This window comes from Oxyura jamaicensis, unplaced genomic scaffold, assembly GCF_011077185.1.
Source record: "Oxyura jamaicensis isolate SHBP4307 breed ruddy duck unplaced genomic scaffold, BPBGC_Ojam_1.0 oxyUn_random_OJ71445, whole genome shotgun sequence".
Classification (NCBI taxonomy): Eukaryota; Metazoa; Chordata; class Aves; order Anseriformes; family Anatidae; genus Oxyura; species Oxyura jamaicensis.
The window spans coordinates 48894-72133 of NW_023310524.1; the positions used below are offsets into that span (position 1 = coordinate 48894).

Genomic DNA, 23240 nt, shown 5'->3' on the forward strand with positions numbered 1-23240 from the left:
ACCAATGACAATAACCCAGCTTTTCTTTCTTAATGGAGGCCCTGAGCAACCTATTCTAGGTGACCCTGATTTGAGCAGAGGGGTTGGAGTAGATTATCTCAAGAGGTCCCTTCCAACTTAAATAATTCTGTGATCAATGTTGCAAAGTCCAGCTGGGTGCCAGTAACTAGTGGGGTCCTTCAGGGATCAGTACTGGGACCAGTGTTGTTTAAGGTCTTCATTATTGACCTGGATGATGGAACAGAGTTCACTCTCAGTAAGTTTGCAGATGACACCATATTGGCGGAGAGTGCTCAATATGGTGGAGGTTAGAGGGACCTGGAAAGGATGGAGAAATGAGCTGATGGGATTCTCATGAAGTTTAACAATGATAAATGCCAAGTCTTGCAGTTCCAATGAAGTAACCCCATGCAACACTACAGGCTGGGAGGCTAACTGTCTATAAAGCAACTTTGCAGAGAAGGACCTGGGGGTCCTGCTGGACAGAAAAATGAAGTTTGTCTCTTTTTTAGATTTGTGTGTCTGCCACCATACATTCTTCTTTCCACCCACTGGTCCTTCCAGGAAAAAAAAAAGGGGGTGGGGGGTGGGGGTGGGGAGTGAACCTTCCCCTTTGTTTATCACTGGTAAGACTGTACCTGAAATCCTATGCCCAGAACAAGAGTGTTCTTTGTCTGGAAACCTCAAGAAAATAAAGACAGAAAAGCCTGTTCCATAGAGTATTGAGCTAATACAGAAGTTTTACGAATCCAAATTACGTTTCCAATGAGCATCCATATTTGGGTTACATAAACAGTACTTACTAGTATTTATCACTACAAATTTGAAGAAAAGGATGAGGTAAAAAAAAATATAATGTTTCTTTTTAAGCAAATTGGCTAACTTTGCTAGCAGGAAGTTCCTAATTGCAGGATTCACTGATTACTCAATTTGAAAAAGGGCATGTCTCATAGTAGGTGACTTCCATTCACTATTAATTCTTACTCTACCAAGCGTGTTTTTTGCCTCATAAGCAAAACCCAGTCTTTACAGAATAACAGAATCACAGAATATTAGGGATTGGAAGGGACCTTGAAAGATCATCTAGTCCAATCCCCCTGCTAGAGCAGGAACACCTAAATCATGTCACACAGGAATGCATCCAGGCAGGTTTTGAAAGTCTCCAGAAAAGGAGAGTCCACAACCCCCTTTGGCAGCCTGGTCCAGTGTTCTGTCACCCTCACCGTAAAAAAGTTGTCTCATATTTAAGCGGAACCTCCTATGTTCCATGTTGCATCCATTGCCCCATTGGGTGTCAATGAGAAGAGCCTGGCTCCATCCTCCTGACACTCGCCCTTTACATATTTATAAATGTTAATAAGGTCACCCCTCAGTGTCCTCTTCTCCGAGCTAAAGAGACACAGCTCCCTCAGCTTTTCCTGGTAAGGGAGATGCTCCACTCCCTTAATCATCCTTGTGGCTCTGTGCTGGACTCTCTCAAGTAGTTCCCTGTCCTTCTTGAACTGAGGGGCCCAGAATTGGACACAATATTCCAGATGCGGTCTCACTAGGGCAGAGTAGAGGGGGAGGAGTACCTCTCTTGACCTACTAACCACCCCCCTTCTGATACACCCCAGGATGCCATTGGCTTTCTTGGCCACAAGGGCACAGTGCTGGCTCATGGTCATCCCGCTGTCCCTCTCCCCTTTACTGCTTTCCAGCAGGGCAGTCCCCAACTTATACTGATGTCTGGAGTTGTTCTTGCCCAGATGCAGGACTCTATGCTTGCCCTCATTATATTTAAGTTTCTCCCCACACAATTCTCCAGCCTGCCGAGGTCCCCCTGGATGGCAGCACAGCCTTCCGGCATGTCAGCCACTCCCAGTTTAGTGTTGTCAGCAGACTTGCTGATGGCGCACTCCATTCCCTCATCCAAGTCATCAATGAATATATTAAACAACACTGGTCCCAGTACCGACCCTTGAGAAACTCTGCTAGACACAGGCCTCCAACTTGACTCTGTCCCATTGACCACAACACTCTGGCTTCTTCCCTTCAGCCAGTTCACAGTCCACCTCACTACCCGATCATCCAGACCACTTTCCCAGTTTAGCTGCGAGGATGCTGTGGAAGACAGTGTCAAATGCTTTACTGAAATCAAGATAGACCATATCCACTGCCTTTCCATCATCTATCCACCTGGTTATATCCTCATAAAAGGCTATGAGGTTGGTCAAGCACAACTTCCCCTTGGTGAAGCTATGTTGACTGCCCCTAATGACCCTTTTATCCTTGGTATGTCTAGAGACAATGCCAAGGAGAAATTTTTCCATCACCTTACCAGGGATGGAGGTGAGGCTGACTGGTCTATAGTTACCCAGGTCCTCCTTCTTGCCCTTTTTGAAGACTGGAGTGACATTTGCTTTCCTCCAGTCCTCAGACACCTCTCCCAATGCCCACGACTGATAGAGTGGCCTAGCAATGACTTCTGCCAGCTCCCTCAGCACCCGTGGGTGCATCCCCTCAGGACCCATGGACTTATGGATGTCCAGCTTGCTTAATGGGTCCTTAACCCAGCCCTCATCAACTGAGGCAAACTCCTCCTTTATTCTGACTTCGTCTGTAGCCTCAGGGGTACGGGACTCCTCAGGACAGCCTCCAGCACTATAAACAGAGAAGTATATTCAGTAACTCTGCCTTCTCTTTATCTTCAATGCATTTGAAGAAGCTCTTTCTGTTGTCCCTGACCCCTCTTGCAAGGTTTAATTCTAGGGAGGTCTTAGCTTTCCTAGTTGCCTCCCTACATCCTCTGACAACAGTCTTATATTTCTCCCAAGTGGCCAGCCCCTACTTCCATGATCTGTAGACTCTCCTCTTCCACTTGAGTTTGCCTGGCAGTTCCTTGTTTAACCATGCAGGTCTCCTGGCTCTCTTTCTTGACTTCCTACCTGTTGGGATGCTCTGATCTTGATCTTGGAAGAAGCAGTCCTTGAATGCTAACCAGCTATCTTGGGCCCCTTTTCCTTCAAGTACCTTGTCCCATGGGATTTCCCCTAGCAAATGCTTGAGAAGGCCAAAGTTGGCCCTACTGAAGTCCAGTGTTGCAATTCTGCTTGGTATTCTGTTCCTGCCACATGAGATCCTAAACTCCACCATCTCATGGTTGCTGCAACCAAGGCTGCCCTCAACCTTCACTGCTTCAATCAGCCCCTCCTTGTTAGTGAGGACAAGATCCAGCAGCGCTCCTCTCCTAGTTGGCACGTCCACCATTTGCATCAGGAAGTTATCATCAATACACTGAAGGAACCTCCTGGACTGTGAATGGCTGGCTGAGTAAGCCTTCCAGCAAATGTCAGGGTAGTTGAAATCCCCCATGATAACCAGGGCCTGTGATCACGAGGCTGCTATCAGCTGCCTGTAGAAGGCCTCATCAACTCATCCTGATCTGGTGGCCTGTAATAGACACCCACAACAGTATCCCCCATGCCAGCCTGCCCCTTAATTCTCACCCACTGACTCTCAACTTGCTCCTCATCTGCCCCTGGACAGTACTCAGTCCAATGTAGTTGCTCTTTCACATAAAGAGCAACTCCACCACCTCGCCTTGCTGGCCTGTCTTTCCTGAGGAGGACATAACCATCCATGACCACATTCCAGTCATGTGAGCTGTCCCACCATGTCTCTGTAATTGCCACTAAATCATAGTCTCCTGACTGAACACAGATTTCTAACTCCTCCTGGTTATTCCCCATGCTACATGCATTGGTGTACAGGCATTTTAGGGAGCGAGCTGAGCATGCTGATTTCACCCTAGGGGGGTGGGAGGTCTCCCGGTCTTCATCACTGCTAGGGCGCTGCCCCAGCAGTGCAAGCCCAGCTACATTCCCCTCTCCCTCCGAATCTAGTTTAAAGCTTTCCAAATGAGCCCTGCTAATTCCTGTCCCAGAACCCTTTTGCCCCTGAGATAAACCTTTCCTGCATATTACTACTGTCAGGCCTGGTGTCTTATAAAACCAACCATTATCAAAGAACCCGAAGCCTCACCTGTAGCACCAATCACATAGACAATCATTTATGGACTGGATCCTTCTATTCTGTCCCACATCATCACCCCAGAATGGAAGGAGGGAAGAGAAAATGACTTGTGCTCCAGACTCTTTCACCAACCTTCCCTAGGCCTTGAAGTCTTTCTTCATTCCCCTCAGACTACAGGATGCAGCTTCCTCTCCACCTATCTGGAAGATCAGTAGTGAGTAGTAGTCTGTCGAGCGCACCAGGCTGGGGAGTGTCCTGGTGATATCCCTGATCCAGGCTCTAGGTAGATTACAGACTTCCCTTCAACAAGGGTCAACTCTGCATATTGGGCCCTCTGTTCCTCTCAGAAGGGAATCTACTACAATTACCCTTCTTTCTTTCTTTTCGGAGGCAGGCTTGACGTGTGGTGTCGACTGCCTCTTCTGATGTGACCTCGTAGGCGGACCTTCCACCACATCATCACCTACCTCTCCTTCAAGATCCAGGGCCTCAAACCTGGAGGGGCACCTGGGGAATCGAGGTAGGTAGGGAGGGGGGTTGCCTGTGACGCTGAACTGGGACTCGCTTCCAAACCTCCTCGTCTTTTTGATCCCCTCCCTCTGCCCAATAGCAACAGGGCAAGGGCTCCACCTCCCTCTGGGGGGCATCCCGCCAGCGCCCTTCCATCTGGCACACCAGGAAGTTACTCCACCAGTCAGTCTCATGCTCACACACCCTGATGCTCCTTAGTCTCTTTACTCCTTAGTCTCCTTAGTCTCTTTACTTGGACTATTTCTTCTTAGATATAGTGAAAAATTACTTAAAGATAATATGTGGTTTCCCTTGTCTTTTTTTTTCTTCTTCATTATTGTACCAACCTTCATTCTCCATCAAGATTTCACAGCAGTAAGAACAATCCTACTTTATTTTAGCTAAACACATTATTATATATTGATTATTGATACTGTCTTTGAACACTGCACATTGCATTTTGTTCTTCATAACTGAGGTAAACAGCATAATGGCAATGGTTCAGGGTACTTTGTGCTTACTTAAGGAAACAGCAGTATTTCAATAATTGCTGTTTCCTACCTGGTTTTGCTCTTTAAAAGAAAAAGCACTTAGGCAAAATTGAAGGGTGAAAATTCATGATAGAAGTTTTCAGTGGATAGGAAACAACTGTTGCAATTGCCAGTATACCTGTAGGAATGCCCAAAACAATTTTCACTACTAGTCATAGGTTTCTCGAAAGGGTCTTAGTTGAAATGGTCAGTTGTGCTTGTTAAATCAAAACCTAAATAATAATTCATGTTGGAAGAGACCTCAGGAGGTCTCCAGTCCAACCTTCTGCTCAAGGATGGTCAATGCTGAATTCAGACCAGATTGCTCAGAACTTTATCCATTTGGGTCTTGTAAACGTCCAGGGACAGAGACTACACAAAACTCTCTGCGCAACCTGTTGCACTGCTTGACTGTCTTCACCATGAAAAAAAATCTTATTTCAGGTCAGGACCTCTCTTTTTTCAATTTATGCCTGGTGTGTATCACCCCCCTGCCATGCATCATTGTGAAGAAACTTATTTCATCTTCTTGATGACCTTGTAGGTATTGAAAGGCTGCTATTAGGCTCCCCAAAACCTTCTCTTGCTCAGGCTGAACAAGCCTAGTTCTCTCAGTCTCTCCTCATAGGGGATGTGCTCCAGCTACCTGATCATGTTGATGGCCCTCTGCTGAACTTGCTCCAGTTTATCAACATCCTTCTTTGTATTGGGAGGGATCCAAAACTAGATTGGATAAGTCTCTGAGCCAACAAATGCAGCAGATCTCAGTGTGGAATATTTAAATACTGAGGATACAAGCGATTTCAAGAGAGTTAACTTGCTACCTTTTTCACTGTATTTTTGTTCTTTAATGTTTAGGTGCCTTGACCCAAGCCATTCGCAATTTTGCAAAAAGCCTTGAAGGTTGGCTTTCCAGTGCTATGAACAATATTCCACAGAGAATGATAGAAACCAAGGTAAACAAAGCTTACTGCACTTTTCATTACTTTATGCAAATGTACACTGAATGTCATTTAAAATCTAAAAGTAGCAACATTTTAACTTCTATGCTAAGTGTCATTTAAGTTGAATTTCAAACATGAAACACAGGATTGGAAATCATTTTCTTTTGCATAAAAAAAAGAATAGGAAAAACTGTATTCGTTGTATTATATGTGAATTGCAATATCTGAGAGCTGATCTGAGATAAATGGATTTTTTTCATAGGTTGCCACTGTAAGTGCCTTTGCCCAGACTCTGCGAAGATACACATCTCTTAATCACCTGGCTCAGGCAGCTCGGGCTGTGCTTCAGAACACTTCTCAGATCAACCAGATGCTCAGTGATCTCAACCGTGTTGATTTTGCCAATGTCCAGGTAAACTCTGGCTTTAAACAACAGACTTTTAAAAAAATGCATTTCCCCCTTTTTTTTTTTTTTGTTGTTGTTGCTATTTCTTATTATTCCATCAATAAAGCAAAGTGAGAACATTTTCCTGATTTTTGTATATGCAGTGATTCAGTTGAAACTTACCAGCTTACACTTTAGCCTTAAGTAGAAGCTCAGAGCCATTACCTGTTTCCATTGTCTCTGAAGACTTCTTATCTTTCAGACCATACATTCTGCCAGTTTTCATTTGGTGCAAATAAAAGTAAAGAGTATATGTGGTCTTAGAATGGACATCATGAATGATGCATAAATATGAAATCTTGGACAGTAGCATAGCTTTTGATCTTCCATTAAAAATATTAATCAAACAGTACTATTTCTAGTAGTGATTGTTTCATTAAATTAATTTTTATTTCAAAGACGATGTCATTAATATACTTTCTTCAATTGTTTGTGTTTAAATTTCCCACCTTTCCTAAGTAACTGGTTAGTACTAGTTTCCAGTAATCTGTAAAAGATTAATTTATTATGTTTCATTAGGTTTAAAAAAAGGTTTCCCTTTTACCTCTTCCTTCCTCCATGCAGTGGGGTTCCTGCATTGAGGAAACCCCAGGGAGTGGAGAGAGCCATGGGAGTGGAGAGAACTGCCAGGAGCTGGCAGCCCTCACAAGAGCAGCTGGCAAGGCTTGGGTGGGGCCAGGAGCAGTGGTGGCCATCCCCCCACCCCCCCACAAGTACAAAGGCAGCCCCTAGGGAGCATGAGTGACCAGGAGTGCGGCAATAAAGGTGTGGTGTGTCAGCCAGGGTGTGGTGTGGCACCACAGTTTGCATGGCAGTTTGTGCGGGAGCTTTGCCAGCTCGACCAGGGAGTGATGGTATCCACCCAGCACATGGCCTCTCTAAGCTCTGCACTCACCACAACTGACACAGCTTCCCAGACAGAGCTTTGGTGGGACGAAGGGATGAAAGACACGGACTCCTGATGGCTCTTGAACAAGAGACATTTATTACAATTTTTCTCCACTACATATACTTTCCCCATAGCCTCAAACACTGTTCACGTGCCTGAATCTGTCATACAATTGGTCAGAGACCCTCAGACACGCACCTCAAGCCAGCCAGCAATTGGCCACTGCGCAAAGCTCATCTTTAACACTACAGCCAAGTTATTTATCTCAACCTTGCTCAAGTTTTTGTTTCTACCGCTTACTTCTTCATTATCTCTAGTTCAGGGATGTGTCAAACAGCGCAAGGCTACCTTCCCCTCAATTCCCCCTTTTTTATTTTCAACCAAAAACTTTTTATAGATTTTTCTATCAAAGAACATACATTGCAATAAGCAAGGTACAATAAGCAACAGAGTGAAAATCACAAGCAGAATTACTATTGCCATCTTGACTAATTCCCTTAACCAACCCGCGATGCCTAGGTCGCTTAGCCACATATCAAGTCCTAATGAGCTTGTTTTTAACTTCCCTGTTAGTTCCTTGAGTTGCTTAATTTGTTGGTAAACCGTCTGAGGATTATGCAACACAAAGATTTATGCAACACATACCTTCAAATTCTTCACAACCATGCCCTTGTGTTAAAAGCAAAAAATCGATAGCAGCTCAGTTTTGTAAAGTAGCTTGCCTAATAGAATCTACATCAGTCAACAAGCCACTAAGCGCTAGGGATGTTGCTTCGCAGCAATGCCGCATCTCACTCTCACAGCACAATCATGCAATCACGCAAAGAGGCCCCTTGCACTTCTCATTCATACCACAAGAATATATCACTTAAAACAATAAGCAAAATTGTTTGTATCATCTCTGGCCGTGTTCCTTGTGGAGTAACTCACTTCACAACAATACTTTGTCTCAAACACATACACTTACACAAATGCTTTCCACATGAGATACCCAGACATCTACAAATAAGACATAAAATTATTAACACTCCAGTTAGTAGACCTCAAGCAGCTGCAAACATTACCCAGGTAACCTTGTCACAAATTTAAGATGGCTGATTACCCTTCTCCTGCTTCTTATATAGTCATTAGCAGGTCCATTCTGGCTCCCAAAACTGGGATGCAGCGGTAACCTCAGATTTGCTCGATCTACTCATAGGATCGCTAGAGGCCGCTCTATCGGTCAGCAAATCCCCTTGACCACTCTATCAGTCAGGCTGTAGGGTACCCTCCTCCCTTACGGGGACTGTGCTGCACGCCAAACATCTCTGCACAATTTACCAGCTGCCCCATCCACGCATATGACTTACAGGCCCTTCCTGTACTGTAAAACATACTGTTTGTCCGCGGCTTCAGGAGGTCCTTGTCTATTCCCACGGTGAGCGGCTGAGAGTGGAGACCCCTCCGAGGAAAATGCTCGGGGTGCACCTAGGGGCGTCCACTCCACAGTCGATCCCACAGCCGAGCAGAGCTGCTCCTGGCGCAAGGAATGATGCTATTATAGCTTTGTCAGCTTGCCAGAAATCAAGCTCATCATTGCAGCCTTCTGCATAGGCCTCTACACTACGTTTCTGCGTCTTGTAAATTCTGGTAATGTTTACAATCATCAGCATATTGAGTGTTCATAAGGTGAGACATCCAATGGTACATGGACCTCCCATATAAATGAGGTGGAATGCCCTGCCATGCCCAATCGCCACAAACCAAAAAAAAATCCTGAGGGCAATGCCAAAGGGGCATTTCTGGAACGTGATTTGTTGTTGGACGTATAATTACACCAAAGAGATGCATTGCGATAAGGAGCAAGTGTGGTGTTGATGATTTGTTTCATGGTTTGGTTTTTGCCTGTGTAATTGAACCTTACACATGCTGTTGCTGTTACACTTCCCAGGATATCTAATTCCTGTGGCTCTAGGGATGCTTGCGGTAAGTAGACAGTCCACCCATCCCAGTTGTCTACCGCGACTCTTCCATTCTTTATTGCCAGTTGTTGTCCGCTGCCTGTCTGGCTGCTTATTTCAGTCCACTCTGTTATCTCCCGGGATCCCCACCAGGCATGTCGTAAACGGGTCGTTAGCACTAGCCAGGGACAGGTACATCGATTCTTGTCCTGTCATGTTGGCAAGGGTGACCCAGATGTTGCAGTGTGGTTGGATGGAGACCCAGGGCTGGCAATAACCGATGACAGCGGCGATTGTGAGGAGGAGGCCAACCATGGCTTTACTCCCCTTGCTGGTACCCATCTTGGTCCGTGACCTGTGGAGACACAAGCATACCCTCGACCCCAAGTTATTAGAGGCTGGGGTCCCTCCCAAAGACCTGTGTTTAATTTTTTTACCATTACTCTGATTCTGGCACCTGTGACATCGTGCAATTCATATTTTCATAATGTTTTACTATGGGTGGTACCTCTTTGTGAGGAAATGGTAATGCTAGGTGATTCATTACGTAAAGTGCCTTTCCCAACCTGTTCTGTGGTGTTTCCTGGGTGTCTCCCCCATTTTGTTTATTTAGCAGTGTTTTCAAGGTGCGATGTGTGCGCTCTACAGTGGCTTGACCCATGGGGGAATGAGGAATTCCTGTGAAGGGACTGACTACCATAGGCGGTGCCATTGTCAGGTTTCATTTCCTTTGGGATGTCTAGAATTGTGAAAGCAACGTGGAAGTAAGCCTGGACATGGCGACTAGTTTCACCCACCGCAACTGTCGCCCAAATAGCATGAGAGAAAGTATCTACTGATATGTTAACATATTTCAAGTGACCAAATTCTGGAATATGCGTTATGTCTGTCTGCCATAACTGTAAGGACCGTAGACCTCTATGGTTTACCATTAAAGACGGGGTCAAAACATGTTGTTGACAATCACAACATGTTTGGACAATCAATTTGGCGTCAGTGATCGATATAGCAAATTGTTTCACCAAGACTTTGGCGGATTGATGGAAAAAAGAAAGGGATAACGGTGCTTGCTCCAGCACCTTAGGCACCGGGGCAGTCAGGGTCATATTAGTTAGCCGGTCAGTGCGTGCGTTACCCTCTGCAAAAATACCAGGTAACATGGTGTGGCTCTGCATGTGAATAATACAAGACGGGTGCACTTGCTGCTCTACCAAAAATAACAGCTCCTTAAATTTTAGAAACAAGTTTTCCTTTGGGATATGTCTCAAATGTGCCCTCTCAATGCACTGAGCGACACCTACAGCATATTGTGAGTCCGATACAATGTTCAAAGGTACTGTTGGCCAGCACTTAAAAGCCATTATAATAGCATGTAATTCAAGTATCTGTGGAGAACCTTGGATCTGCTCAATTTGGTGGTGCCACTTTCCACATTCTTCCCAAGTTACTACAGCTTCACCTGTTTTTCCAGACCCATCTGTAAAGACTGTCCGCCCATTCATTGGTTGCCGTCGGCACAACAGCTGCTCTTCAATTTTTATATTATTATAAAAGGAGAACATTTTATGAGGTGGATGGTGGGTATCAACCTGTCTGTCAAATCCTGTCAACGCTATTTGGAGCTCTAAAGTGTTCTGCAAACACCAGGTTAAATAGTCTTTTACTATGGGAATTATAATCAGATTGGGCTCTTCTCCTGCTAATTCAGCTATTTTCTCATGTCCTTTCTTTATTAGGATGGCGAACATTTCCAATCACGTTGCAATAACTTTTCAGGGTTGATGGGGTAAAAAGACCCATTCCAGGACCACTAAGGTGTCCTTACGGCAGGGATCCTATTGCCCAATAATAGCTACTGTTTGTTGTTCTTGATTACAAATATATAATTGAAGGGGGAGGTTCTCACTAAGGAGGTGGTGTTGCTGTGCCGAGATTCTTTCGTTAACCATTTGCAATGCTTTATGAGCCTCCTCAATCCATTGCCTTGGGGCATTAATATCAGTATCTCCCTTTAATAATTCAAATAGAGGCACCAATATCGAATTCTCTATCCCACTGGATCAGTCCATGGCAAATTGTAGGGCTATGTTTCCACCCCTGGGGCAGCCGATTCCAAGTATATTGGACTCCCCTCCAAGTAAAGGCCTGCACTCTGCTGCTAGAGGGATGAAGAAAAATGCATTAACGATATCAATTGTGGCATACCACTTGGCTGCCTTTGATTCCAGTTCGTACTGGAGTTCTAACATGTCTGGCACTGCAGCACTCAGTGGTGGTGTGACCTCATTCAGGCCACGATAGTCCACTATTAGCCTCCACTCACCGTTAGACTTTCTCACTGGCCATATGGGACTATTAAAAGGTGAATGAGTCTTGCTAATCACTCCTTGGCTCTCCAGTTGATGAATTACCTCATGGATGGGAATCAGGGAGTCTCGGTCGGTGTGATATTGCTGCCGGTGCACAGTTGTGGTAGCAATTGGCACTTGTTGTTCTTCGACCCTCAGCAGCCCCACAACAAAAGGGTCCTCTGAGAGACCGGGCAAGGTAGACAACTGTTTAATGCCCTCTGTCTCTAAGGCAGCTATGCCAAAAGCCCACTGGAACACTTTTGGGTCCTTGAAATATCCTCTTCTACGATAGTCTATGCCAAGGATGCACGGAGCATCCGGGCCAGTCACAATACCATGTTTTTGCCACTCATTCCCAGTTAGACTCACTTCATCCTCCAATATAGTTAACTGCTGGGATCCCCCCGTCACTCCATAAATACTGATGGCTTCTGGCCCTTTATAGCTTGATCGCATTAGAGTACATTGTGCACCGGTGTCTACTAAAGCCTTATACTTCTGTGCGTCTGACATGCCAGGCCACTGAAACCACACAGTCCAATAAACTCGATTGTCCCTTTCCTCCCCCTGGCTGGAGGCAGGGCCCCTCTAATCCTCGTCAGAATCTTCATTCCTGTGTTTAAAGGACTGCCTGCTGGAAGTTGGAGCAGCAACCTTTTCAGAGAACCCCTTTTTTCCCGATTGTTTTTCCTTGCAACTCACATACCCGTGCCTCCAGGATCGAGGTAGATTTTCCATCCCATTTTCTCATGTCCTCTCCATGGTCACATAGGTAAAACCACAGGATAGCACGGGGTGTGTATCCACCATATCGTCTTCCTTGCACAGATGAACGCTTACCCCTAATAGCGGAGACACTGGTTTGTACAGGAGGGGAGGAAAATAAACTCTTTTCGAGGTGGTGGACCTTTTCAGAAAGTTTCTCCAAAATATTCTCTTTTAGTTGATGGATGCTTTCAGAAAGTTTCTCCACAGCCGAGACAGAGGCCTGTAAGGAAGAGGAGAGAATTTCTTTGTACTACCAGAGTTGTTTAGCCACTTCATTCACTGTGGGTTCCTCATCCTCTTTCCAGGCCATTATTACCAATGAGCTGGCATATGATGATGGTGCATGCCGTACAAACTTCCGCCACATGGGTCATGTACACTTGACTTTATCTGGATCTGTGGATGTTCATTCGTTGTCTAGGTACAGCTAATTCCCTCAGGTACTGGATTCCCTTCTCCAGAGTGTTCCCTTTGCTTGGTAGACATACAAGTTCTTCTTTGAAGCGATACCTTTCCCTCACAGCTGACAGGAGACGCCTCCAGAGGCTGTGAGATCGTGCTCCATCTGCAATTGCTTTGTCAATGCCTGCATCTCTAGCAAGGGATCCCAGCCGCCTGGCTTCCTTGCCCTCTAATTCCACACAATTGGCTCCGGTATCCCAGCACCGGAGCAGCCAGGTGACAAGCTGCTCACCTATGCAGCGACCAAAAACTTATCGTACATCTTCTAGCTCACGCTGGTATAGGTTTCAGGTAGTTACTGTTGATTTTTCAACATCCTCATCTTCATCCTCCTGCATCCCTGATGGCCCAGCCTCGTCTTCTCCATACCTACACCTAGCAGAAGACTCTCTGCCTTCTAAACGACCTGAGTCTCTAGACCATTTGTTCACCTTGTCTACAGGGGCAACTTGTACTGCTACAGCTCGTTTCTCTGACTCAGCCACAGGGTCTGCCACAGGAATTGGAACACCCTCTGCAGGGGCAACTTGCACTGCTACGGCTCGTTTCTCTGGCCCAGCCACAGGAGCTGGAGTGGCTGCAGGAGCTGGAACTGGAGCGGCTGCAGGAGCTGGAACTGGAGCGGCTGCAGGTGCTGGAGCTGGAGAGGATGCAGGAGCTGGAGCGGCTGCAGGAGCTCGAACTGGAGCGGCTGCAGGAGCTGGAACTGGAGCGGCTGCAGGGTCTATCCTAGGGGTTGGTGTGGCCGTTGGGCCTGTCACAGGACTTGGAGTGGCCACAGGGTCTTTCACTAGGTTGATAGTAGCATCAATTGCAGCTCGATAGGCCAGGTCCCAACACGCTACAGTGAGTTGTGTCACTTTGGAACTGCCAGAGTCATGACACTCTTTTTGCAAGAATTCTACCAGTTTTTAAATATTTTGCAGCTGTTCAGGGGTGAATTTCCAAAACATTGGAGGTGCCCACTGCTCTAGCCACCTGCCCATATCCTCCCACACTCCCTGCCACTCACAACTATCCTGCCTCAGGACAGATCTCTGCATGAGATTCCTAAGTAGTTGTTTAACCTTAAACAAAACCTGAAGCGCATTCAGGAGACATAACAACAAGAACATGCTGGTCTGAGTATCCCAAGGATATTCAATATCTTGGAGAAATATTGTAACTAGCTCAGAGGATAAGAGGCTGATGAAGGAGAAAGGGAGAATGAACAAGTAGGGAAAAATATCTTTCCCTGTCCCCTGTGTAATTGTTAATAGTTCCCGAGATATGGTTTCCAAAGTACAGAGTCGACGACAGTGCTGAGTACAAATACCAGGTTAGTGTCATGACCAGAAATTTCATCATATCATAAGCCATGATGATCTTAAACCAGGGCCCGAAAAGGATAAACAGCACAACAGGGATCACATACAGAAAGTAACGTTCTATAAAACTCAATTTGGAAAACAGGCACAGCAGATTTGAGATTAAAGCAATCAATACTGTGACTGTCAACTATTAAGCAGGTCTAATACTTATACCAATTTTAGTTTAACACACTCTGGTCAGATCTGTTGTTATCTCAACCCTCTGTGCCCCACGTTGGGCACCAAAAAGGACTGTTGTGGCTTAAACCGGCCGGCAGCTAAACACCACACAGCTGTTCGCTCACCCTCCCCCCTCCCTCTCTGGGATGGGGGAAAGAAATGGGAAAGTGAAGCCTGTGAGTTGAGATAAAGACAGCTTATTAAGATAGGAAATAATAATAATAATCATAATAGTGTTTAAGAAACAAGTGATGCACAATACAATTGCTCACCACCCGCTGACCGATGCCAAGCCTATCCTCGAGCAGCCGCCCCCCCCACCCCGGCTAGCCACCCCTATATATTGTTCAGCATGACGTCAGATGGTATGGAATACCCCTTTGGCCAGTTTGGGTCAGCTGTCCTGGGTCTGTCCCCTTCCAGCTCTTGCTGTACCGCTAGCCTGCCCGCTGGCAGGACAGAGCAAGAAGCTGAAAAATCCTTGGCTTATTGTAAGCATTGCTCTGCAACAATTAAAACATCAGCTTGTTATCAGCACTCTTCTCATCCTAACCCAAGACATAGCACCCTAGCAGCTACTAGGAGGAAAAAAAAATAACTCTGTCCTAACTGAAATCAGGACACATGGCTAAGTGCCAGGTCCTGCACTTTGACCACAACAACGGCATGCAGTGCTACAGGCTTGGGGCATAGTGGCTGGAAAGGCTCTGCAGAGGAAAAGGATCTGGAGTGTTGGTCGATGCTCACCTGAACAGTAGCTGGCAGTGTGCCCAGGTGGCCAAGAAGGCCAATGGCTTCCTGGCTTGTATCAGGAATAGTGTAGCCAGCAGGACCAGGGAGGTGATTGTCCCCCTGTACTCTGCTCTTGTGAGGCTGCACCTCAAGTACTGTGTTCTGTTTTGGGCCCCTCACTACCAGAAGGGCATCGAGGCCCTGGAGCATGTCCAGGCTGTGAAGCTGGTGAAAGGTCTAGAGAACAAGTCTTATGAGGAGCGGCTGAGGGAATTGGGGTTGGGGTTGTTTATACTTGTGAAATGTGTTTCATTTGATTCGTGTCAGGATGAAACAATGCTAGGGCCGCATGATGAAATGTAACTTTCTGTCTAAGAAAAACAGAGTGGTTAGTGTACATAGTTCTTGTATTGTGCTAACTAAAGGTCTAGCAATTTGTGTAAATAAAGGGCTTGAAGGACGAACACTGAGACTCGAGTCTGAGAGATAAGAGGACCAAGAAGTTTTTTTTTCGGAAACTGCTGATTTCTGCATGAGACGCTGCCCAAGTCTCTGATGTCTGGCAAAGGGATCCACCAAATAAGGAGAAAGGGGGGAGCTGAAGGACAACCAAAAGACAAAGCTTGGGAGGCTACGAGTCTCAGCACAAGAGACCCCTAGAAAGACCACCAGAGACTGATACACATGCGCCCAGAGAGGGTCCGGATTCTGGGAACTAATTATAATAACCCTGCCTTTTCTAGGAATAGTGATAAATATGTATTAGTCTAGTAGTATAGAAATCAACCACCTGATTTAATAGGTGTGCGTCCTGGTGGAGCAGAGACTCCCGACGCACCCAGCGCTGTTTGCTTGCCTCTATTTACTTAATAAATCACAAACTTTGATTAAAATCCTATTTGGAATTTTATCATTTATCACATACTGGAGAAGAGGAGTCTCAGGGGAGACCTTATTGCTCTCTACAACTACATGAGAGGAAGTTGTGGGGAGCTGGGAATTGGCCTCTTCTCGCAGATAACTAGTGATAGGACAAGAAGGAATGGTCTCAAGTTGTGCCAGGGGATGTTTGGGTTAGAAATTAGAAGACATTTCTTCTCAGAGTGAGTAGTCAGGTATAGGAACGGGTTGCCCATGGAGGTGGTGGAGTCAGTGTCCCTGGGGGTGTTTAAGGAAAGGTTGGACGTGGTGCCTAGGGACATGGTTTAGTGGGTGATATTGGTGGTAGCGGGATGGTTGGACCAGATGATCTGGGAGGTCTTTTCCAACCTTTATAATTCTATGATTCTATGTATGTGGAAGATATCTTCCCGACACAGTTGATGAGTGAGCCAACTAGGGAAGGTGTCCCAATGGACATTTTGCTTGTGATCAGAGAAGGACTTGTGAGTGATGTGAAGGTTAGAGGCTGTCTTGGGCATATAGTGATCATGAATAAATAGAGTTTTTGATTCTTGGAAAAGTAAGGAGGGGGAATTCGCAGAACTGCCGTCCTGGACTTCCAGAGGGCAGACTTTGGCTTGTTTAGGAAACTGGTTGGCTGAGTCCCTTGGGAGGCAACCATGAAGGACTAAGGAGCCTGGGAAGGCTGGACACTCTTCAAGAAGGAAATCTTAAAGTTACAGGGACATATTATCCCCATGTACCGAAAGATGAGCCGTCAAGGAAGACCAGCCTGGCTGAACAGAGAGCTGGGGCTAGAGCTCAGGAAGAAAAAGGGGGTTTATAACCTTTGGAAGAAGGGTCAGGCCACTCAGGAGGACTATAAAGATGTCATGAGGCTATGCAAGGAGAAAGTTAGAAGGGCCAAAGTCCCACTGGAACAAAAGGAAGACTAAGAAGAATCTCCCTCCTTTATTGGATGTTGGGGGGGGGGGGGGCAACAGGGACAAAGGATGAGGAAAGGCTGAGGTCTTTAATGCCTTCTTTGTCTCAGTTTTTAGTAGTAAGACCAGATGTTCTCTGGGTACCCAGCCCCCTGAGCTGGAAGATAGGGACAGGGAGCTGAATGAAGCCCCCATAATCCAAGAGGAAATGGTTAGCAACCTGCTGTACCACTTAAGACACAAACAAGTCTATGGGGCCAGATGGGATCCAACCTAAGTGAATCCCTAAGTACTGAGGGAGCTGGCAGAAGTGTTCACCAAGCCATCATTTATCAGCAGTCCTGGCTATTTGGGGAGGTCCCAGTCGACTGGCAGCTAGCAAATGTGGTGTCCATCTACAAGAAGGGCCAGAAGGAGGATCCGGGAAACTACAAGCCTGTCAGTCTGACCTTAGTGCTGGGGAAGGTTAAGGAGCACATCATTTTGAGTGCCATCATGCAATGCATACAGGACAACCAGGTGGTCAGGCCCAGTCATCATGGGTTTATGAAAGACAGGTCCTGCCTGATTAACCTGATCTCCTTCTATGACAAGGTGATCTGCTTAGTGGATGAGGGAAGGTCTGTGGATGTTGTCTACCTAGATTTAGTAAAGCTTTTGACAGTTTCCCACAGCATTCTCCTAAAGAAACTGTCTGCTCATAGCTTGGATGGGTATACGCTTCGCTGGGTAAAAAGCTGTCTGGGTCACCAGGCCCAAAGAGTAATGATGAATGGAGTTAAATCTAGTTGGCAGCCAGTCACAAGTAGTGCCCTCCCAGGGCTAAGTATTGCGTTCAGTTCTCTTTGATATCTTTATCAATGATCTAGATGAGGGGACTGAGTGCACCCTCAGTAAGTTTGCAGATGACACCAAGTTAGGCGGGAGTCTTGATCTGCTTGAGGGTAGGAAGGCTCTACAGAGGGATCTGGATAGTCCAGATCTATGAGCTGAGGCCAACTGTATGAGGTCCAACAAGGCTAAGTGCCGAGTCCTATACATAAGTCACAACAGTTCCGTGCAATGTTACAGGCCTGGGGAAGAGTGGCTGGAAAGCTGCCTGGCAGAAAAGGACCTGGGAGTATTGGTCAATAGCTGGTTGAATATGAGCCAGCAGTGTGCTCAGGTGGCCAAGAAGGCAAACAGTATCCCGACTTGTATCAGAAATAGTGTGGGCAGCAGGACTAGGAAAGTGATTATCTCCCTGTACTCGGCTCTGGTGAGGCCACACCTTGAGTACTGTGTTCAGTTTTGGGCCCCTCACTACAAGAAGGACATCGAGGTGCTGGAGAGTGTCCAAAGAAGGGCTGTGAAGCTGGTGAAAGGTCTAGAGAACAAGTCTTATGAGGAGCGGCTGAGGGAGCTGGGGTTGTTTAGCATGGAGAAGAGGAGACTCAGGGGAGACCTTATTGTGCTCTACAGTTACCTTTAAGGAGGATATAGTGAGGTGGGGATTGGTCTCTTCTCCCAAGCACCAAGTGATAAGACAAGAGGAAATGGCCTTAAGTTGTGCCAGGTGATGTTTGGGTTGGATATTAGCAAAATTTTCTTAATTGAAAGGGTTGTAAGGCATTGGTAAAATTTGCCCAGGGAAGTGATTAAGTTACCATCCCCGGAGGTATTTAAAAGATGTGTAGATGTGGTGCTTAGGGACATGGTTTAGAGGTAGACTTTGCAGTGCTATCCAATGGTTGGACTCAATGATCTTAGAGGTTTTTTCCAACCTAAATGATTGTATGATTTTCCTTAGAAGAAACAACAGCTTTTTCTCCTGTTGCTCAACTAATTGACATGGTCCAGTGTGGTGGTTTTTCCCTGCTACACAGCTGAATTCCGTCACAACTGCTCACAGGCAAAACAGACTATTATATATAATATATATATAATAGATAATATATATTTATAGAGACATTAATATAATTTATTGTCTATCAATAGCAGACTAGAAAAGTGAGAAGCTAAAAGCAAACTAAAAACATTTTCCCCCCCATCCTTCTACGTCCTCCCCCCAAGTGTCTCATCAAAACGGGGAATGGGGGTTGCAGTCAGTCCATAGCACTTTGTCTCCATTGCTCCTTCATGGTCATTGGCTACGCCTGCTCCAACATGGGATCCTTCCCATGGGATGCAGTGCTTCCCAGCTGATCCTATATGGGCTCCCCACAGACAACAGCTCTTCAATAACTGCTCCAGTATTGGTCTGTACCACAGGGTCCATCCTTCAGGAGCAAACTGCTCTAATATGGGTCCCCCATGGGTGGCAGCTCCCACCAGATCAGCTGCTCTTGCATGGGTTCCTTTCCATGGGCTACAGGTCCAGCAGAAGTGTCTTATTTAAACTAAAAAATGTAATACAATCACATTACATGATAATACTGTGATTTTCTCATTAATGTACATGGGCTGTGTTTGTCCATTTGTAGGCTATTTGTATTACATATTAATTAATGTGGGCTAAGTAAGGCTGAGGTCACTTAGGTTATCTAGTCTGGAGAAAAGAAGGCTAAGAGGTGACCTCATTGCTCTCTATAAGTTCCTGAGGAGGGGAAATGGAGAGGGAGGTACCTGTCTCTTCTCCCTGGTAACTGATGACAGGATGCGCAGGAATGGCACAAAGTTGTGCCAGGGGATATTCAGACTGGATATTAGGAAAAACAATCTTTACTGTGAAAGTGATCAAACACTGAAACAGGCTTCCTAGAGAGGTGGTTGATGCCCCATGCCTGTTGGTGTTCAAGAGGCATTTTGACAATCCCCTCATATATATGCTTTAGCTTTTGGTTAGCCCTGAAGAGGTCAGGCAGTTGGACTAGATGGTCTTTGTAGGTCCCTTCCAACTGAACTATTCTATTCTATTCTATTCTATTCTATTCTATTCTATTCTATTCTATTCTATTCTACATATTACAGCCTACAGATAAACACAACAACCCCACTTTTTGCCTAATAAACAAATATCTTTTCAAGTGAGGTGCTTAAAAATCTAAAAAAAAATATTTGAAGATTGAATAATAACTGCTTCAAAGCAATAGAAAACATGTTACTTTGGTTTTGTTTCCTCTTTGTTTCTTACTCTCTCAGCTTCCATTTGACTGCCCTTTCCACTACTTGTTCTTGTAGTCCCAAGCCTGACAATTTCTGAATTTTTTACTAGAAAAACTATGAATGAAAGAAGTTGAAAATTCTTCCATGAAAACCAGTATGGACCATTGCAATGTATTTGCATTTTTCCATTGTGTGTGCTTTATTTGATGCCCATTTTCATACTTCAGGTTGCTTGCTCTTATTTTCTTTCAACAAAATTGAAAGACGTGAAAATAAAAATATTCATTAGTTTGGCTAAGAAGTGTATTTAATCCTTTTCATTTAATTGTTCAGTCTTTAAGAATAATTTGTCTTTTGTTTTCATGTTTGCCATGTGTTGTAACAGGAGCAGGCTTCCTGGGTGTGTCAGTGTGATGACAGTATAGTTCAAAGAGTAGAAACAGATTTCAAGATGATTCTACAGCAGCAGAGCACTCTGGAGCAGTGGGCTGCCTGGCTTGATAATGTAATGATGCAAGCATTGAAACCATATGAAGGAAGACCCAGCTTTCCTAAAGCAGCACGACAATTTCTTTTAAAATGGTCTTTCTACAGGTAGTTTTTACTAGTCTTCTAAATTATTTTAGCTATTTTATTATTTTCTGAAATGTATACTGTAATAATGTTGACAAAATTAAAAAAAAAAAAAAAAAACTTCAGACAATAGTCTGAAGAGCTGTTTCCTTTTTCCAAAAAAATTAGTGATGTTAATATCAAAATTGAGACTATGTGTAACTCAATAGTGGATGAAGTAATCCTTGTATATTATTTTAAGTCTTGTGCAAATGTAATGAGGTTAGAAATCACAAAATCTGAGGCACATTCAGGAGACATAACAACAAGAACATGTATCCCAAGAACTGAGTATCCCAAGGATATTCAAAATCTTGAAGAACTATCGTAGTAGCTCAGAGGATAAGTTGGCGGTGAAGGAGAAAGGGAGAGTAAACAAGTAGGAAAAAGTATCTCCCCCTGTCCCCTCCACAGATTGGCTCCCTGATGAAAAAAGGCAATAGGTGTAATTGTTAATACTATCCGAGATATGGTTTCCAAAGTATAGAGTCAACGACTTGGCTGAGTACAAATACCAGGTTAGAGTCATGACCAGAAATTTCATCATATCATAAGCCATTGTTATACCGCACAGTACCATGACGATCTTAAACCAGAACCTGGAAAGGATAAACAGCACGACAGGGATCACATACAGAAAGTAGCATGCTATAAAACTCAATTTGGAAAACAGGCACAGCAGATTTGAGATTAAAGCAATCAACATTGTGACTAACAACTATTAAGCAGGTCAATACTTATACCAATTTTAGCTTAATACACTCTGGTCAGATCTGTTGTTATTTCAACCCTTCGAGCCCCATGCTAGGCGCCAAAAGGACTGTTGTGGTTTAACCCGGCCGGCAGCTAAACACCACACAGCCGTTCGCTCCTCCTCCCCCCTTCCTCTCTGGGATGGAGGAGAGAAATGGGAAAGTGAAGCCTGTGAGTTGAGATAAAGACAGTTTATTAAGACAGGAAAGTAATAATAATAATAATAATGATAATAGTACTACTACTAATAACGTGTACGAAACAAGTGATGCACAATGCAATTGCTCACCACCCGCTGACCGATGCCTAGCCTGTCCCTGAGCAGCCGCCCCCCCCACCCCAGCTAGCCACCCCTAAATATTGTTTAGTATGACATCATATGGTAAGGAATACCCCTTTGGCTAGTTTGGGTCAGCTGTCCTGGGTCTGTCCCCTCCCAGCTCCTGCTGCACCCCCAGCCTGCCCGCTGGCAGGACAGAGTGAGAAGCTGAAAAGTCCTTGGCTTAGTGTAAGCATTGCTCTGCAACAATTAAAACATTAGCGTGTTATCAGCACTCTTCTCATCCTAATCCAGAACATAGCACCCTACCAGCTACTGGGAGGAAAATTAACTCTATCCTAACTGAAACCAGGACAGAATTTTGTCCTGAGTTAGAAACATCCTATGAAACAATTTGTGTTGAATAGCTATATAATTTTAAAGATGATATCCTTAATAATATTACTTAAAATACCACGATTTTGATTTTTATTATTTAGGGAAGACAAAATCTTTTTTAGTGTGTAAAAACCCATTAAAAAAAAATCCCATGTCAGCAGCTACTGTAGCAGTTATCATAGTAAAGCTACTTTTTTTTTTTCCAAAATGATACACTGTATCATCTACTTTATGAAGGTATCATATGGATGTTTTTGTCCACAATCTGTATTTGTCTATTTTAAGATATAAACAAACTTATTTTTGCATTATTTATATTCTACAAGTTTAAAAGCAATACCAATTAACACCTTAGTACTAGGAATATGAGCACACCAGGCATAATATTTTGAATGACTACTTTGTTTAAAATTAAATAATCTTAATACAGTTGTATTGTTTAAAATTTTAAGAAAGAACTTTCTTCCACTGTGGTCAGTTTTTACATGTGCTCATATATTGGTAATTGTGCATATAACAAAACAAAACTCTTCCTGTCTTTTTAAAAATTTCGCTTCTAGTTGTGTAATGTGGGGTCCAACAATGCTTTCAGAGAAAGGGGAGAAGCAAATAATTGGCTTTCCTGGACATGTCTTTCTGAAGACATCATAAATCAGATGTTTGTGGTTAGCATTAATTTAAAAAAATAGTATTTTTGAAGTGCATATTCCACTGCATATTAATAAATTATGAAATAATTGTGATATTTAATTCATAAATATTTCTTTCCATATTTAAATAGCTCAATGGTGATTCGAGATTTAACCTTACGCAGTGCTGCTAGCTTTGGCTCTTTTCATCTGATCCGCTTGCTTTATGATGAGTACATGTTTTACTTAGTAGAACATCGTGTTGCTCAGGCAACAGGAGAGACACCTATCGCAGTTATGGGAGAGGTAAGATACCATACAAGATAATGGATTGGTAGATTTAGTGATCAATATTTAGTGATGGATACGCATCTACATTTTTTTTAATGTTTAAGTGGAGCTATGGGATATTTTGTAATATAACTTAATATAACTGCTGCAGATTGAATCTCAAATAGATTTGGCATCTTCAAAATTGGGTTCCTAAAGTTATATATCTTAAACCATGCTTCCTTGGCTCATTTTTTTTTTTACAGTACTAAAAAAATGACTTCTAACACTAAT

The 23240-nt window shown here is 44.3% G+C and overlaps 1 protein-coding gene across 1 annotated transcript in view; it reads left to right on the forward strand.

Annotated features, from left to right (window-relative positions):
* Positions 1-23240, forward strand: part of LOC118159647 (transcription factor RFX3-like) — a gene marked incomplete at its 5' end in the record, with an annotated part of 71389 nt that overhangs the window by 42733 nt on the left and 5416 nt on the right. Inside the window, 4 exons of the mRNA XM_035314216.1 lie at positions 5913-6010; positions 6261-6410; positions 20410-20618; positions 22829-22982. Coding sequence (XP_035170107.1) covers positions 5913-6010; positions 6261-6410; positions 20410-20618; positions 22829-22982 — 611 coding nt within the window. The remainder of the gene's footprint in view (positions 1-5912; positions 6011-6260; positions 6411-20409; positions 20619-22828; positions 22983-23240) is intronic.